The sequence below is a fragment of the Schistocerca nitens genome, chromosome 10, assembly GCF_023898315.1.
Source record: "Schistocerca nitens isolate TAMUIC-IGC-003100 chromosome 10, iqSchNite1.1, whole genome shotgun sequence".
In the NCBI taxonomy this organism is placed as follows: domain Eukaryota; kingdom Metazoa; phylum Arthropoda; class Insecta; order Orthoptera; family Acrididae; genus Schistocerca; species Schistocerca nitens.
In genome coordinates this window covers 190,365,367-190,383,866 of record NC_064623.1, presented here as the reverse complement: position 1 = coordinate 190,383,866, position 18,500 = coordinate 190,365,367, and the positions used below count along the sequence as shown (strand labels likewise).

Sequence of the window (18,500 nt, the reverse complement as noted above, 5' to 3'; positions counted from 1 at the left end):
TGCTTACGCGGCGCACGTGGTTGCAAGCTAGGCGGCCGCAGCGAAGTCGGGCGCGAGGGCCGCTTAGCGTCCCGTGCAGCGGGCCGGGCGGGCCGATTAACGTGACACACTGCTGGCGAAGTTTCAAATGATGCCTGAGCAAAGTCAAGTGTGTCTTGCCTGTCCAATATGTCTATCACTTGTTGCAGGGAGGGATTAACTAGCTTCAAAATCTGTTCCCTTATGCGAACATCAGAAACGTTCTGTGCAATTGCATCACGCACCATAGTATCTGAATAAGGGAGGCCACATTCACAGGCAAACGCGCAGTCTCTAGTAAGGCCTTGCAAAGTTGCTACCCACTCCCTGTTAGTCTGACCGGCCGTACGTTTTGTACGAAAAAACGTATACCGTTTGGCAACTACATTTACTGTTTCTTTGAAATAGGCATCTAAAGCCGACAAAATTTCTTCGTAGGACAGAGTTGCTACGTCGCGTCGGGGAAACAATTTCACTATCACACGGTAGGTAGACACACCGACACAAGAAAGCAAAAACGGCTGCCGCTCTTTACCTTGAATTCCATAAGCAGTGAGGTGGAAGTTGAACTGATCGGCCCACTCAGTCCAGCTTTCTGTTGTGGCCTCGAAGGGCCTAAATGGCGGTGCGACAGCGTTGTGTGGCTGCGGTAGCGAAGAAGCGGCTGCCGCCGCATCGGTTTGCAGCGCACGTTGACCCTGGACGAGCTGTCCAAGGGCTTCCAATAACGCCTGCGTCTGCTGATTCTGCAAGCGAAAAAATTCGGACAGTACATCTGGAGAATGCGGCGAAGCCATGACACAAGCAAATTAGAGCAAATAGAACACAAAGACTGCAACGTGGGCGCGGCACCACACCTCGTCGCCAAAATATTGTTGTGTCGATTCCCTAAGGTCTCGACACAATGAGTGGCTAGGTGCACGCGAAACTAACGCAGACGGGCGTAAATTCTGAAACAGGAGACTGGATGAAAAACTATAAAGAAAAGAAGAGAGATTTTAATATACTTAACTTTAATGTAGTCTTGTTCTTGTTGAAATACATCTCTTGCATAGTAGTAAGCAATTAGCAATGATACACATGGCGCCTTGCTAGGTAGTAGCGATGGACTAGCTGAAGGCTATTTAATCTGTCTCTCGGCAAATGAGAGAATGACTTGATAGGTCTAGTCGCAAGCTATCTCGTCCGTACAACTGGGGCGAGGTCAAGTCCGTGTCTTGTGACCTGCCCTGTGGTGGCGCTACGTTTGCGAATACACAGTGGCGACACGCGGGTCCGACATGTACTACAGGACCGCGGCCGATTTAAGTTACCACCTAGCAAGTGTGGTGTCTAGCGGTGACACCACATTTAGAGTGACAGTCAAAAACCCGAATATCATAAAATCTACTCCAAAAACCAAATGTAAGACCATACGAGGTGCTATCCAAAATTTTCGGGACTGGTGCTGCCATCTGTTGAAAACCTTACCTTTGGACTAATGGTCACCATCACCCTCGAAGTAGTTTCCATCCGCACGTACACACCGATCCCAGCGCTTCCGCCACTGGTCAAAGGTTTTCTGGAAGTCCTGTTCCTTGAGGGTGTTTACCACCGCCAGCGATGCATGTTGAATCCTCTATAGAGTGTCGAACCGACGGCCTTTCAACTACACTTTCAGTTTTGGGAATAGAGCGAAGTCGGAAGGTCCGAAATCTGGCGAGTACGGTGGGTGGGGTGGAACCGTCATGTTGTTTTTGTGCCAAAAATGTCCTGGTGAGCAAGGACGTGTAACAGGGTGCGTTGTCGTGATGCAACAGCCAGTTCCCGTCGTCGCCGCAAGTTTTCACGGAGCCGTCGCAAAACGTACTACGCGGAATTCACAGTCTGGTTGGGTGGGATAAATACTTTGTGCACAATTCTACATGTACATCTACATTTATACTCCGCAAGCCACCTAACGGTGTGTGACGGAGGGCACTTTACGTGCCACTGTCATTACCTCCCTTTTCTGTTCCAGTCGCGTATGGTTCGCGGGAAGAACGACTGTCTGAAAGCCTCCGTGCGCGCTCGAATCTCTCTAATTTTACATTCGTGATCTCCTCGGGAGGTATAAGTAGGGGGAAGCAATATATTCGATACCTCATCCAGAAACGCACCCTCTCGAAACCTGGCGAGCAAGCTACACCGCGATGCAGAGCGCCTCTCTTGCAGAGTCTGCCACTTGAGTTTGCTAAACATCTCCGTAACGATATCACGGTTACCAAATAACCCTGTGACGAAACGCGCCGCTCTTCTTTGGATCTTCTCTATCTCCTCCGTCAACCCGATCTGGTACGGATCCCACACCGATGAGCAATACTCAAGCATAGGTCGAACGAGTGTTTTGTAAGCCACCTCCTTTGTTGATGGACTAAATTTTCTAAGGACTCTGCCAATGAATCTCAACCTGGTACCCGCCTTACCAACAATTAATTTTATATGATCATTCCACTTCAAATCGTTCCGCACGCATACTCCCAGATATTTTACAGAAGTAACTGCTACCAGTGTTTGTTCCGCTATCATACAATCATACAATAAAGGATCTTTCTTTCTATGTATTCGCATTACATTACATTTGTCTATGTAAAGGGTCAGTTGCCGCTCCCTGCACCAAGTGCCTATCCGCTGCAGATCTTCCTGCATTTCGCTACAATTTTCTAATGCTGCAACTTCTCAGTATAATACAGCATCATTCCTTGCTATCAAACAAAACGATGATCATGATCTTCACTTTGCTCTTCACCTGTCTCGGATTTTTGGGTCTTGGAGAGCCCGGGCTCTTCCACTGAGACGATTGTTGCTTTGTTTCTGGGTCATAACCGTAAATCCAGCACTCGTCGCCAGTGATAACTCGTGACAAGAAGGTTCGATCATTAGACCCGTTCTGACGAAGGTCCGCGCACACTTCTGTTCGCAGATCCATCGTAAAACCGCCACACACCAAGCTCAGAGTGTTACGGACATCACCGTGTACACGCAGCATGACCCCCCCCCCCCCCAGCTGAATACCACTCCCGCACACTTACTCTTCAGATATGCAGCTCTCGCCACCTAGCGGTGCAAAGATCTACTACTCCTACTTCCAGATGGCAGCACTAGTCCCGAAAATTTTGGATTCCACCTCGTATCTGTAGAATCAAATACATGCAAAGTAGATGAAAGATTATTCAACAGGTAATTGATTTTGAAATGTCTCTGAATGGATTACCAACCCAGAGCAGGTAAGCCTGGTGGGTAAGACTGACGTTGGGCTCGCCGGTTTCTTACCGTTCAGAGCTCTAACTCTTCTTAAATGAGTACTGGTGCAGCATTTCCTCTTCCCTCCATTAACTACGTCCGTCTGATCGGCTCCTTTCTCTCCCGCCGTCCTTCCTATGTCACCATCCATAACGCAGATTCCTACACCTTTTTCCCCTCTGCCGGTGTGCCCCAAGGCTCCGTCCTCTCCCCCCTTCTGTACCTCTTGTACACGGCGGACATGCCGCCGCCGCCAGCCCCCGTCCACCTTCTCCAGTTTGCCGATGACACCGCCTTCCTTGCCCTTGCCCCCACCCTGCAGCGCTCCCAACACCTTCTCCAATCCCATCTTGACCGGTTCACCGCTTGGTGCAACCAGTGGTTGCTCTAGGTCAATCCCTCCAAAACCCAGGCGATCATTGTAGGCAACACCACCCCTTCCTTCCGCCTCCTTGATTTCTACATCACCATCTATGGCCGTCCTATCGCCCTCACTCCCACCCTTAAGTATCTTGGCGTCACCCTCGACCGTCGCCTCTCCTGGACTCCCCACCTCCGGACAATCCAAGCCAAGGCACGATCCCGACTCAGTCTCCTCAAGCTCCTCTCCGGCCGTACGTGGGGTCTGGTCCCCTCCACCATCCTCCACACCTATAAATCCCTCATCCGCCCTATCCTTTGTTATGCCCATCCGGCTTGGATCTCCGCCCCCCCTCCCTTTTATAAATCCCTCCAAATCCTTGAACGCCATGCTCTCCGCCTCGCCTATCGCATCCGTCTCCCCTCCCCCACGCGGATCCTGTATGATCTCATCCCCTTCCCCCACCTCCTCCTTTTCCTTGAAAGGATACGTATCCTGTACACCTCCCGTAAACTCGACCCTCCTCACCCGCTCGTCTCCCCGATCCTCTCCCACCCCCGCCTGCTGCCGCGCCTGTATTCCCACGTCCCGCCCGGTCTCCATCTGTCCACCCTCCTTACCCTCTCCCAAGGTGGCTTCCGCCAGCTCCCCCTCCCTGATGATGCCCTCCTACCCTCCATCTACCCCTCCTACCAACTTTGATTCTCCCGCCCTCCTCGTGTGCCTGCTCCTCTGGGCACCCTCCCTCCCTTCTCTCCCTTTTTCCCTCCCTCCTTCTTTTCTCTCCCCTCCTCCCCCGGGCCTCCCCTCCCCTGTCCCTCTCCTCCTGCCCCCGTCTCCTCCGCCATTGGCATCCTTTTTCTCCCCTCTCCCCCACTTCACCCCTGTTCCCCTCTTGGCAGGTCCCCGGACTCGCACACGCTAAGTGGACATTCGCGCGCCGGAGATCACCGCCATCAGTGTTTCGTGTGTGCCGTCATGTTTAGTGTTCCGTGTTCACCGTCGCACTCCCTCGTTCACCAGTGCCATCGTCATCTTCAGTGTTTGTGCGTCGTCTCATCTGTTAGCAGTGTGGATTCTCGACGAGTGTGAACGGCTCCGTGTGTGTCTCTCTGTGTCTCCTGTTTTATTGCCCACCTTTTGTAACTTTTATGTTTTCTCCTGTTTCTACTGCTTGTATATTCTATGGCTGAAGAGCAGCATAGTGTGCTGCTGACAGCCTGCCTGTTGTACAGGCTTTAAAATAACAATAAAGTAAAAAAAAAAATTCCTCTTCCCTCTATCTTACAAGGGAACCTCCCCATCGCACCCCCCCTCAGATTTAGTTATAAGTTGGCACAGTGCATAGGCCTTGAGAAACTGAACATGCATTAATAGAGAAAACAGGAAGAAGTTGTGTGGAACTATGAAAAAATGAGCAAAATATATAAACTGAGTAGTCCATGCGGAAGATATGCAACATCAAGGATAATACCCGCACCGCAGCGTCGTGGTCCCCTGGTTAGCGTGAGCAGCTGCGAAACGAGAGGTCCTTGGTTCAAGTCTTCCCTTGAGTGAAAACTTTAATTTTTTATTTTCAGTTTATGTGACAAACTATTATGTTTTCATCAGTTTTTTTGGAGTCATTATCACATCCACAAGAAAACCTAAATCGGGAAAGGTAGAAGAATCTTTTTACCCATTCGCCAAGTGTACAAGTTAGGTGGGTCGACAACAAATTCCTGTCATGTGACGCACATGCCGTCACCAGTGTCGTATAGAATATATCAGACATGTTTTTCTGTGGAGGAATCGGTTGATCTATGACCTTGCGATCAAATGTTTTCGGTTCCCATTGGAGAGGCACGTCCTTTCGTCTACTAATCGCACGGTTTTGCGGTGCGGTCGCAAAACACAGACACTAAACTTATTACAGTGAACAGAGACGTCAATGAACGAACGGACAGATCATAAATTCGCGAAAATAAAGAAATTAAAATTTTCACTCGAGGGAAGAATTGAACCAAGGAGCTCTCGCTCCGTAGTTGCTCACGCTAACCGCGGGACCACGGCGATACTTGACTAACGCTGTCTTTGATGTTGCATATCTTCGCATGGACTACTCAGTCTGTATATTTTGCTTATTTTTTTCATAGTTCTACACAACTTCTTCCTATTTTCTCGATTGATCCGTGTTCAGTTTTTCAAGGCCTATCCACTGTGACAACTTATGACTAAATCTGAGGGGGGTGCGATGGGGAGGTTCCCTTGTTAGAGTTACACCGCTCATTCTCCCCTCAAAACTTCGTTAGCTTGGCGGGGTACATCTCCGACAGGTGAGGTTGACATTTGAAAGACACCCACCGTTTCCGCATCCGCGTCGTCACGTCATTAGTTCCTCTTCTCTTCCTACTGTCAACCTGTATCAGAAATCTGCTGTAACGGAGAAGCTGCATTTTTCAGGCAAACATCTTTCGAGAGCCTACAGTAGGAAGTCGTACGGCTATTTCTGACATGTCACTTATGACCGTGTGTACTACCTAGTGCGGAGTGGGAAGCTAACGTAGTGTATCTGGGAATTGAGGACAGGCAGAAAAGTGTTGCGAATATCATTATTGCATCAATTGACATTGCCTCTATATAATTGAGCTTCGTTTCATCGCGCCGTGCATTCACTGAAAACGATATGAGCTCTTTCATAGTATGTCTATGGGTGAACAGACAACTAATTGACTGCCACAGTATGATTTGTCGACAGAGAGTACTCGATTTCGCCATAGTACTCTCTGCAAATATCTCTTACATACGCATTTCAGCTGTTTGGATTGTCAGCAAATTATGCAAGCTACCACCTGAGCACTTGTGCAACGAGATCGTCTTTTCAAACCGTACAGATTACACGCCATTAGTTGAGGTGTGTTGTGGGGCGCTGTAAACAGAGCGTGGCTAAACTGGCGCATCGGAAATTGGCAGGTACGGCACCAAAAGGCTCAGAGGCAAAGAGTGAAAGTTTCGTGTTTGTACGACGCGTCGAGAACAGTTTCGTAGGCAATACCTCGTGTGTAAATCTTGCAACTTTGCAATGTGCAGCGGCACAGCTTTCAGTACCGATTAAGTAATTTTTTTTAACGGACAAACACCGAGTCATTCTTTTACCATTTTATTTTGAAAACCGTTTTCGATGTGGTGCACAGTAGGCAGATGATAATATATCGATATTTTTTCCAACAAAACCCGATATACCGGGTGATCAAAAAGTCAGTATAAATTTTAAAACTTAATAAACCACTGAATAATGTAGATAGAGAGGTACAAATTGACACACATGCTTGGAATGACATGGGGTTTTATTAGAACAAAAAAAAACCAAGTTCACAAAATGTCCGACAGATGACGCTGGACAGCAAAAAAAAAAAAAATGGCTCTGAGCACTATGGGACTCAACTGCTGAGGTCATTAGTCCCCTAGAACTTAGAACTAGTTAAACCTAACTAACCTAATGACATCACAAACATCCATGCCCGAGGCAGGATTCGAACCTGCGACCGTAGCGGTCTTGCGGTTCCAGACTGCAGCGCCTTTTTTTTTTTTTTTTTTTTTTTTTTTTTTTTTTTTTTTTTTATTGATCGTTGTGTTTGGTCGTTGCGGACGTCGCAAGACATCCTGTTCCAGTTCGGTGGTTGATCCTTCCACTCAGTTTTCTGTTACAGAGGCCAACCGGCTCTCTGACCGAACACGCTGAGCTACCATGCCGGCAACCGCACGGCCACTTCGACCGGCTGGACAGCAAAACTGCTACCGTGATGGGTGAGAGGTACGCTGGTATGTTACAGAATCACATCATCCCCAGACTGGCTGATAAACACCTGCTGGAACGTACGATGTTTATGCAGGATGGCGCTCAACCCCATATTGCTAGACGCGTGAAAGATCTCTTGCGCGCGTCGTTTGGTGATGATCGTGTGCTCAACCGCCACTTTCGTCATGCTTGGCCTCCCAGGTCCCCAGACCTCAGTCCGTGCGATTATTGGCTTTGGGGTTACCTGAAGTGGCAAGTGTATCGTGATCGACCGACATCTCTAGGAATGCTGAAAGACAACATCCGACACCATGCCTCACCATAACTCCGGACATGCTTTTCAGTGCTGTTCACGTTATACCTCGACTACAGCTATTGTTGAGGAATGATGGTGGACATATTGAGCATTTCCTGTAAAGAACATCATCTTCGCTTTGTCTTACTTTGTTATGCTAATTATTGATATTCTGATCAGATGAAGCGCCATCCGTGAGATATTGTTTGAACTTTTGTATTTTTTTTTTTTTTTTGTTCTAATAAAACCCCATGTCATTCCAAGCATGTGTGTCAATTTGTACCTCTCTATCTACATTATTACGTGATTTATTCAGTTTTCAAAATTACACTGACTTTTTCATCACCCTGTATATATATATATATATATATATATATATATATATATATATATATATATATATATATATATATATATATATGACATTCTTCCGTCGATGTATCGATATCAAAATGGCTGTACCGAGTGCCGATATTTTTAATTTATTTATTTTTTCTCAATTTTCGGTGCATATTTGAAGCTGTTCTTTCGAAATTGCGGTAGAACATAATTTTACTTTCACTGTGCGAAGGAGTCTTACTAATTTTGGAGCTTTCGTCACGTCCAATCTTTCTCTTTTACTGTGTGAAGATAGTATACGTGGCATAAAAGAAAAAGTCCGAGTGCATTGGAAGGCAGTGGGGGGAGGGAGAGGTGAATGGTATAACAAGACTTCCGATCTGAAGAAATTTTTAACGAAACTAGTGTCCCTTTTCTTCACATCGGCATTCTTCAAAAGCAGTTGTAGTATCGGTCTTTGTGATGGGCGGAGATGTGTGAGGGGAAATCCTGACGTAATGGACACTCGCGCTACCAACAGCAACTGTAACGTTTAACTTCACAACAAAAATTTGACACCACAACTGCTAGATCGCTGGCGTTGGCAGAAATAATAATAATTAAAAAAAAAAACAGGGAAGTCGACGTAAAGTATTCCGGACAAATCCGATATGTCACAGAACCGGACGAAGGACCCATCGGACACCTTTTATTGTGCCACTTGCATGCAGTTACCATCGTTAGCAAAGTGGTTATCGCCAAACGTCAACGTGAATCGTTTTCGCCAGCCGGTGTGGCCAAGCGGTTCCAGGCGTTTCAGTCTGGAGCCGCGCGACCGCTACGGTCGCAATTTCGAATCCTGCTTCGGGCATGGATGTGTGTGATGTACTTAGGTTAGTTAGGTTCTAGGGACTGATGACCTCAGATGTTACGTCCCAAAGTGCTCAGAGCCGTTTGAACCATTTTTTTTTAAATCGTTTTCCTTACAATTCTTGCTCTAATGGGGATAGGTAGGCGGCTAGTTCGTTGATATACAGAATATGTAATAATAAATCAATAGTTTAACATACAGTTCTGAAACCGGCAGTATATTCGCAATGTCAAGCTGATATTTTTATGGGCACGTACGTTGATATTTTCTCCGTCTATATAACCATACATCGATATTTTTTCTCCATACATCGAGAATCGATTATGATATTTTAAATATCGGTATATCTGATTCCCGATATTTTTATAAATAATAGCTGTCGTAGACACAGATCATCTTCGAATTCAAAATTAGTTTTGCAAAGGTCGGTTTTGACGAACAGAGTGATTTTACAAACAGGTTTTACTTTTCCGTGCAGGGATTCTTCCTTTGCGAAGAACGCAGCCGATCCTGCTAACCTCGCTGTCCATGGCACATTTCTCCCCTAACCTTGGTTTCCTTCTGACTGCATATATACTAAGATGGTATCTGTTCTTTCTTACATGTCCGAAAGAACAGATACCATCTTAGTATATATATATAGTTAAGGCTCACCGGTCACTTGACCATCTTCTTCTTCTGTGCGAATGCACAAACAGAGCCCGAACTCTAATGGGATCGGCAACGCGCCGCGAGTAATGAGTATAATGGGTGGGGGCACTTCGAATGTAGTGCGGGACAATACGTTGAGAATGTGGGTTTCACGGGAGGCGTGCCAGAGGTAAATCCCTGCAGTCGCGCTATCCTCTGTGTCCTCGGTGGCTCAGATGGCCAGCACGGGAGCTCAGCGTGTTCGGTCACGGGGTTAGCTCCCCTCTGTAATAAGAAAACTGAGTTAATGGATCAATCAACGAACTTAAACGGATGTCTTACGACGTCCGCCCCGAGCACATGCAACGAACAAAAGCGAACGAAATGAGATAAAAAAAAAATGAATAGAGCGTCTGCCATTTAAGCAGGAGATCCCGGGTTCGAGTCCCGGTCGGGGCACAAATTTTCATCTGTCCCCGTTGACGTATGTCAACGTCTGTAAGCAGCTAAGGGTGTTAATTTCATTGTAAATTCCTTCTGACTGACTTCTTTTCCTGTTCAGTTCGCTCCCCTAATGATTTCCCGTCTGTACTATTTTACTAACAGATTCAAGTGTAGTCACGAACGGTAGATTCTCGAGAATACCGGCTCAACCTCCGTTCATGCGTTCCATAGCACGTTACGTTTTGCGGTCCAGTCGTGCTGGAAATTGCGACGGTCCACCTAGTTGTTGTGCTTAGATTGAGCCATTTCGCTAATGCCTTATTCCCTCGAGATGTTACGACCCTCTCTACGACTAGGACTTTCGGTGCTGCCGGCCGCTGTGGCCGAGCGGTTCTTGGCGACTCAGTCCGGAAACTTGCTGTTGCTACGCTCGCAGGTTCGAATCCTGCCTCGGTCAAGGATGTGTGTCATGTCAGGTTAGTTAGATTTAAGTAGTTCTAAGTCTAGATGACTGATGACCTCAGATGTTAAGTCCCTTAGTGCGTGGAACCATTTTTGAACTTTCGGTGCCGAGTTCTTCTGTAATTCCTCTGTGTAAAAATTCCCTACATTTTCTTCACCATCCCTGTCTTTCAAGATGTGTGTTCTCAGGTTTGTGTGCAGCACCATGGAAATTGTAAATATCTCTGTTGACCAGTTTGTTGGATACAACATCTCAAGAGCGGTTTTGTATTTCGAAATACACAACTGGCCACTGAAATTGCTACACCAAGAGAAAATGCAGATGATAAACAGGTATTCATTGGACAAATATATTGTACTAGAACTGACATGTGATTACATTTTCACGCAATTTGGGTGCATAGATCCTGAGAAATCAGTACCCAGAACAACCACCTCTGGCCGTAATAACGGCCTTGATACTCCTGGGCATTCAGTCAAACAGAGCTTGAATGGCGCATACAGGTACAGTGCCCATGCAGCTTCAACACGATACCACAGTTCATCGAAAGTAGTGACTGGCGTATTGTGACGAGCCAGTTGCTCGGCCGCCATTGACCAGACGTTTTCAATTGGTGATCGATCTGGAGAATGTGCAGGCCAGGGCAGCAGTCCAACATTTTCTGTATCCAGAAAGGCCCTACAGGACCTGTAACATGCGGTCGTGCATTATTCTGCTGATATGTAGGGTTTCGCAGGGTTCGAATGAAGGGTAGAGCCACGGGTCGTAACACATCTGAAATGTAACGTCCACTGTTCAAAGTGCCGTCAATGAGAACAAGAGATGACAGAGACGATAACCAATGGCACCCCATACCATCACGCCGGGTGATACGCCAGTATGGTGATGACGAATAAACGCTTCCAATGTGCGTTCACCGCGATGCCGCCAAACGCGGATGCGACCATCATGATGCTGTAAGCAGAACCTGGATTCATCCGAAAAATTGACGTTTTGCCATTCGCGCACTCAGGTTCGTCGTTAACTACACCATCGCATGCGCTCCTGTCTCTGATGCAGTGACAGGGGTAACCGCAGCAATGGTCTCCGAGATGATAGTCCATGCTGCTGCAAACGTCGTCGAACTGTTCGTGCAGATGGTTGTTGTCTTGCAAACGTCCCCATATGTTGACCCAGGGATCGAGACGTGGCTGCACGATCTGTTACAGCCATGCGGATAAGATGCCTGTCGTCTCGACTGGTAGTGATACGAGGCCGTTGGGATCCAGCACGGCGTTCCGTATTACCCTCCTGAACCCATCGAATCCATATTCTGCCAACAGTCATTGTGTCTCGACCAACGCGAGCAGCAATGTCGCGATACGATAAACCGCAATCGCGATAGGCTACAATCCGATCTTTATCAAAGTCGGAAACGTGGTGGAACGCATTTCTCCTCCTTACACGAGGCGGCACAACAACGTTTCACCAGGCAACGCCGGTCAACTGCTGTTTGTGTACGAGATATCGGTTGGAAACTTTCCGCATGTCAGCACGTTGTAGGTGTCGCAACCGGCGCCAACCTTGTGTGAATGCTCTGAAAAGTTAATCATTTGTATATCACAGCATCGTCTTCCTGTCGGTTAAATTTCGCGTCTGTAGCACGTCATCTTTATGGTGTAGCAATTTTAATGGCCAGTAGTGTACGTACCAAATCACCTAGGCTGAACTGCTTCTCTCGTGGATCCACCATCTCGATATGGTTGTATACTGTAGTTAGAAGTGCATTATCTCGGAGATTAAGCGTAAGGTGAATAGTGTGATTATAGTAGTGAATGATTTGTGGTCTTGCCAGTTTTATGTCCCTTGAAGATTAAATCACTTCTACGTTCGCTTTTTTATCTTTCGGCTCAACTGTTGGGGATAACGAGTGTGGTTTATGCCACATCGTTTCATTATCTCTTTGAAATGCCTATTGTGAAATTTACCTCCATGGTCTGTCTGAAGGTTGTTCGTAAGATATTTGACAATAAAGATCTGTAAATTATTGAAGGAGTATCGTCGTCATGTTTTTCAAAAATTAGCAAATAGAAGAACGATTAATTCGTTTTGATGAAAAATTACTCATCGTAGTAAAGGTACGTAAAACAGGCATTCACTATATTCAAACATAAGAAATGTATTTCTTTAAGAAGTAAGTGGAGAATAATGGAAGAATTTTTTAGCATTGTTTCTGAATACGAGAATTATATTTTTTCTATTTTTTGTATCCCTATTTTTCAACTTCATGACGTTTTTGTGTAATCCTATTTCCCAGCTATGTGACGCCAATGGAAGAAAGTTTTAAATCATTGTTTGTGGATACGAGCAATAATTTTTTTCTAATTTTTGTGTCCCTATTTTTCTACTTTGTGACGTCTGACTACTAAATGAACAGTGGAATGCTAATATCCCTCTAGGCGCATTTTAGGGAAGAGTCGTTAAATGCATTATTTCATTATTTGTGCTGCTAGAGACTTAGCTCCCAAAATTATAATAAAAATTAAAATATGTATTTTTTGTAATTTCTTCTGATAACATCCGCTAGAGATGTCTATACGACTATACAAGACGACGAAAAATTATTAACTGTGTGATATTGCACTCAAGATATCACGAAAATTAAAAGTACAAATTAAAATTAAAAATACATAGTATTTTAGAAGAAGAGTTTTGGTGAACAGCGTTTTATATTGTCCTCCAACCTAGATCAACAAATTGTCAAAGGCACATCATAAAACTTTGCATGGGATAGGGTATGGAATTGCAAATTAATTCAGTAGGTATCTTTTCTTAAAAATCCTGTATTTCAGGTATTAAAATTAATTACAAAGTATATCACACGCAGAAGAGGTACAAAAACAGTACAGTACAAAATATCCATGAAGAGAAATGTTCAGGCATTATGAAGTGCAGATGAAGTGCAGATGTATGACTTTGAAGAAATGCATGAGATGTTCAGTTAAAGGAACAGAAGGAAAATGAACCCAGTATTTTGTTGCCACAAGAGTGAAAATGAAGCTGGTAAGACAAGCGGCCATACTGTGTGGGGGGGAAAGCTGCTTCCATCTGTCAACTGAGATCTGAAGCCCATTCCGCCGAACCACAGCTGCAGATCTGTTCGGAGGGTGCTGTCTTCGCTTCTGGAGTGGGACTAGTTGTGGCCATCTACGAAAATGCGGCGACGATGTGACAACTCCGTGTATGAGGCAATAGCGCAGATGGAGGTGGTGCAGAACTGTCGATCAATGGCACGGTACGAGGTGGGTGGTGAGGATTTTACCAGATCTTCGAGTGGCCTCTGTAGCCACCACCGTATCCACCACCGTAGCTGCCCGAGAGGCTGCCAGAGTAGAGGCTTCCACTGCTGATGCCGGAGGAGATGATGGCTCCAGAGCCGTAGCCACCTCCGTAACCACCTCCGTATCCACCTCCGTATCCACCACCGTATCCACCACCGTATCCGTAGGAGCCTCCGTATCCACCGCCGAGTGATCCGGACGAGATGATGCCTCCAGAGATGCCGGAACCGATGCCGGAACCGATGCCGGAACCGATGCCGGAACCGATGCCGGAACCGATGCCGGAGCTGATGAATGCGGCACCTCTGCCGATACCACCGGCACCGATTCCACTGCCGATGCCGACGGAGGAGATTCCGCTGGAGACCGGGACGGGCACAGCTACGGGGCGGGGTTCAGGCACAGTTACGGGGTAAGGCTGGGGGACGGCCACCGGGACGGGGTGGGGTACTCGCACGGGGTACGGCTGTGGGACTGGAACGGGGACTGGACGGGAAACGGGCACGGGGACAGGGCGACTCACTGGAACTGGAACAGGTCTTGGGACTGGAACAGGCACAGGGTGGGGCACACGGACTGGGTAAGGCGCCGGGACAGGCACGGGGCGACTGACGGGGACGGGGATGGGCTGAGGAACCGGGACGGGGCGCTCCACCGGGACAGGGACGGGCTGAGGTTCCGGGACGGTCACCGTCTGGACGACGGTCCTGGTCGGAGCGATGGCTACAGCCCCGACGCCTCCGCCGAGGCCGATGCCGGCACCTCCTCCGAAACCACCTCCGAGACCACCGCCGAGACCACCGCCGAGACCTCCTCCGAGGCCACCGCCTAAGCCACTGCCCAGACCAATTCCGCTGGAGCCCAGGCCGATGCCTCCACCGTATCCGTAGCCTCCACCATATCCATAGCCGCCGCCGTAGCCGCCTCCGTAGCCGCCTCCATAGCCGCCTCCGTAGCCGCCTCCGTAGCCGCCTCCGTAGCCGCCTCCGTAGCCGCCTCCGAGGCTTCCTCCGTAGCTCCCGAGGCTAGCGCCTCCTAGACCACCCCCCAGGCCGTACCCTCCGTAGAGAATGCCACGCTTGTCCTTCTTGGTGGCCTCTGCCCCCTTTCCTGCAGCATCCTCAGCTGTGGCCGATGCCAGAAGCACAGCCGCGAGGCATACCTGTCGAACAGACAAACACTCCTTTAAAAATACACTGCAAGAACGCAGACTGAGGTACAGGTGTCATAGTTGCACATTCGAATTTTAATAAGATGTTTGTCTGCGTGAAAAATTTTTATTGGCATTTCAACAATTGCTGATCGTAAAAGGATGTGACATAGTCGCCGGTCGCAGTGGCCAAGCGGTTCTAAGCCCTTCAGTCTGTAACCGCGCGACCGCTACGGTCGCAGGTTCGAATCCTGCCTTGGCATGGATGTGTATGATGTTCTTAGGTTAGTTAGGTTTAAGTAGTTTTAAGGGACTGCTGACCTCAGACGTTAAGTCCCATAGTCCTCAGAGCCATTTGAGCTCAGAGCCATAGTTTGTTACAAGACATTGCGCGCTGTGGTCTGTACAAATCGTAAATAAAATATCATGTCACGACTTGTATTGGCAATATTGGCAATATACTTCACATCAGCCTGTTTCATTTCCTTCTCTGTCTGATGAGCGGCCTAAATGCGTCAGAAAATGAATGAAATATTTTTGGGCCAAACAAACATGTAATTAGAATGTACAAGGGCCATAAGGGCAAACATTCCTCTATCTTGCAGAGCTCAAAATTCCCTTTTTGTTCAGTTTGGCTTAGGAATTTTTTGGGATGCGAGAACGCTGACCGTGTGCCAGCAAAACGACTGAGGACGCTTTTGTGTGTCCAAATCGGTAGGGAATAGTGCAAACAAAAATTTAAAAATGCGACTGTAGGCTAAAACAACCACTTTTTCCCATTGGGTCGACAAACATAAAATGGAGAAACTTCATGAGATAAGTGTAGATAATCAGCTCTCTAAAAATTAATCGTCTTCATAATTTATAGAAATGGATTTCTTTCTGTAACAGGTCACTGTTGTTATCAAGGAAGAGGCTGCAATGAATAAATAAATAACAAAAAAATAGTGGATTTTACAAATTACATTGAAAAATATTTGTCGCAAGTCATAAAGCAAGTAACAAGAATACTGTGGACTAATGAATATGTAGAACAATAGTTGAAAAATATAAGAAACGTGACAGATTACAGTCATGGAAGAAAATAAAGTAACAGCAATGAAAATGGAATACTGGAAGGGCGAATTTGTAATAAGAAGAAGGATTTGAACAGTAAAAGAATAAATGAGAGGCAGAATGAGAACTTGAGGTGATATTAAAAAAATTGGAACAAAGTGGTTTAGTTGGTTCAGCTACTTTAAAAGAATACCTAATGACTGATGCTGCAAAATATTAATAGAGCAAGAAAAGAGTGGGCTTAGAAGGGACTAAAGCATGAAACTTCAAGAAACTATAGAAAACTGAGGAAGAAAAGTGGGGTATTGCGAAAACATACAAGACTGGCTAGTTAGTAGCGAAAGACGACAGAGATGTAACAAACTTGCCTTCTCAAAATAATTCGCACATTTTAATTTTCATCAAGTTTCTGTGCTGCAGCGATAGAGAAATTTACAAGAGGAGTTATAATAATCGAATTTAAGACACAGTGTAATCTTAGCTGCTTTTTCAGACAAGCTTCCCAACTGATTACCGAGTGAAAAAAGAAAATTCGGCATCCTGATGTAGCGAGTGTACAGAGAATAAAGTTCAGAAAGATGATCAGAGGATATGATTTAAAGGACTCTCTTTTGATGTAATCGATTTTGAAACAGATCTCCAAAGATGCATGTTTGAAAATTTGGTCCCTGAACTGGTCCCTGAGGTACTATAGAAATCAATCAGTTCTGCTTCAGTCCTGTCCAGTCCAAAGGAGTCTACAGAATGAATGATCGAAAGTCAATACCGAGTAGTGCTAAGGCAATACTCCAGTGTAGTAATCTTCCCCCGATTTTATATATTATTTATGCTGCTATAAATCCGAATTACGTTTGAAAAAGACAGAACACTGCAGATTCTGCACACTAATGATCTCAGTCACACTAAAGGAATTAACCACATTATTTCTCCAGTATTCTTCAACAGGCTTCTTGCTGCACGAGTGTACCAGATGATGCACTACAAAAATTAAGAAAATAAAAGAACTGCCTGACGGATGAGAACTATTATTGATTCTGTAGACCATTTAGAGAAGATTTGACAGGTGCATTCTTATTTTATACTTTTGAAACTGGTTTGTAAAACTGTGGAAGCCGTCAAATTTGGTCCCTGAATTGAACCCTGTGGTAGTGCAAGAAACTACCAGACCTGTTGCACTCATCCAGTGTTCTGAAGCTGCCTATCCGTGAGACACTACAAAGTTAAGAAGATTTTTCCTAGATGAGGATGCAGTACACTGAGAGTCCATACAGACCAAAGATGTGATATTGACCAGAAAAGTATTCTAATTTTCTCCATTTGAATGTAGTTTGTGAAACTGCGGAATGGGCCCAAGAACTGAGCCCTGTGGTGCTACTAGAACTTACCAGCGCAGTTATCCTCATCCTGCTTAGATGCTGTGGATGCTGCGAGAGGATCTCAACTGATGCCTCCACCGGAGCGCCGCCAGTTTATATACACACACACATACCCACTGGACTGGGCGCGGGCAGCGGATGGTCGCGGAGAAAGGGAGGAGTTTGCCGGCCAAAACCAACCCCCACCCGCGAGGTGACCCGTCAGCGAGGCGCGGCGCGACTCTCGCGGGGTGGGGAATCGGAAACCGGCGGACGCTGGCGGGGGAAGAGGTCGCACACACGCGTGGACTGCATTTTTTTCCCCCCTTACCTCCTGGCGAGCTGCAGCGGCCACTAAAGGAGGCGGCGAACTACTTTCACTGGAGCAGACCGGAGCGCGCACTGGGCCGGGCCCTCCAGACGATGCCGGCGAGCTTTCTCGCTCGCTCGGCCGCAGCGGTCGCGACGCGCGGACACTTGCCGCGCGGACGAGGCGTGGTGGGTGACCTTTAGGCCAGCGAAGTGGAACCTCCGCCGACTTGTCGCCGGCTGACCAGTCGCCCAGCTGCGCAGGCCCAGCTTCCGCTTTCCATTGCGACACGGGCCGTTCGCCTTTCATCGCAGCGGAAGATGATTCTGCACGTATGGAGACCGCTCGAGCTTCAGTAGTCACGTTTTTGCACGTCCACCCAAACTGAAGCTTTGAGAGAGTTCGGTCGTTCACTTATGTAACAAAATGGAACACCTGCAGCCGTCCTTCCGATATTTATTACATAACTCTCACTTTTGGTGTTTCAGTATATCAGTGGTTCTTACCCTGGGGCAATTACCTCCTGAGAGGTAAAATGAGATTTTTTAAGGGGTAACAAAACCAAGAGGGCGTCATTGTGCTTCAATCATGAAAGTAATTTACTTTTAAGGCGGGTAGGACGTCAAACGGGCCGACTTGGAACATGAGAGGCACCACAGGACATTTTAATTTCCATTGTCTATACTTTTACAAATAAATTCATAAAACTCTGTTAGCATGACCAGGAAGGATTCAGAATACACACTCATAGCAGTGGAAGTTCGGAAACATCACGAAATTTCATCATTTTTTTCACTTACTAATGGCAGCATTTGTTTCTATAGGTACACTTTTCTTCATAAGTAAGAGAGATTCTTCGATGAATTTTGC

General features: G+C 46.6%; 1 protein-coding gene across 1 annotated transcript in view; it reads right to left on the bottom strand.

Moving 5' to 3' along the window:
• Window positions 1–17,939, bottom strand: part of LOC126209985 (elastin-like) — a 64,524-nt gene extending 46,585 nt beyond the window's left edge. The window contains exons 1-2 of the mRNA XM_049939095.1: window positions 17,652–17,939; window positions 13,741–14,921 (exon numbers count right to left, since the gene is read on the bottom strand). Of these exons, the coding sequence (XP_049795052.1) occupies window positions 13,741–14,921; window positions 17,652–17,939 (1,469 nt within the window). The remainder of the gene's footprint in view (window positions 1–13,740; window positions 14,922–17,651) is intronic.
• Window positions 17,940–18,500: the final 561 nt, after the last annotated feature.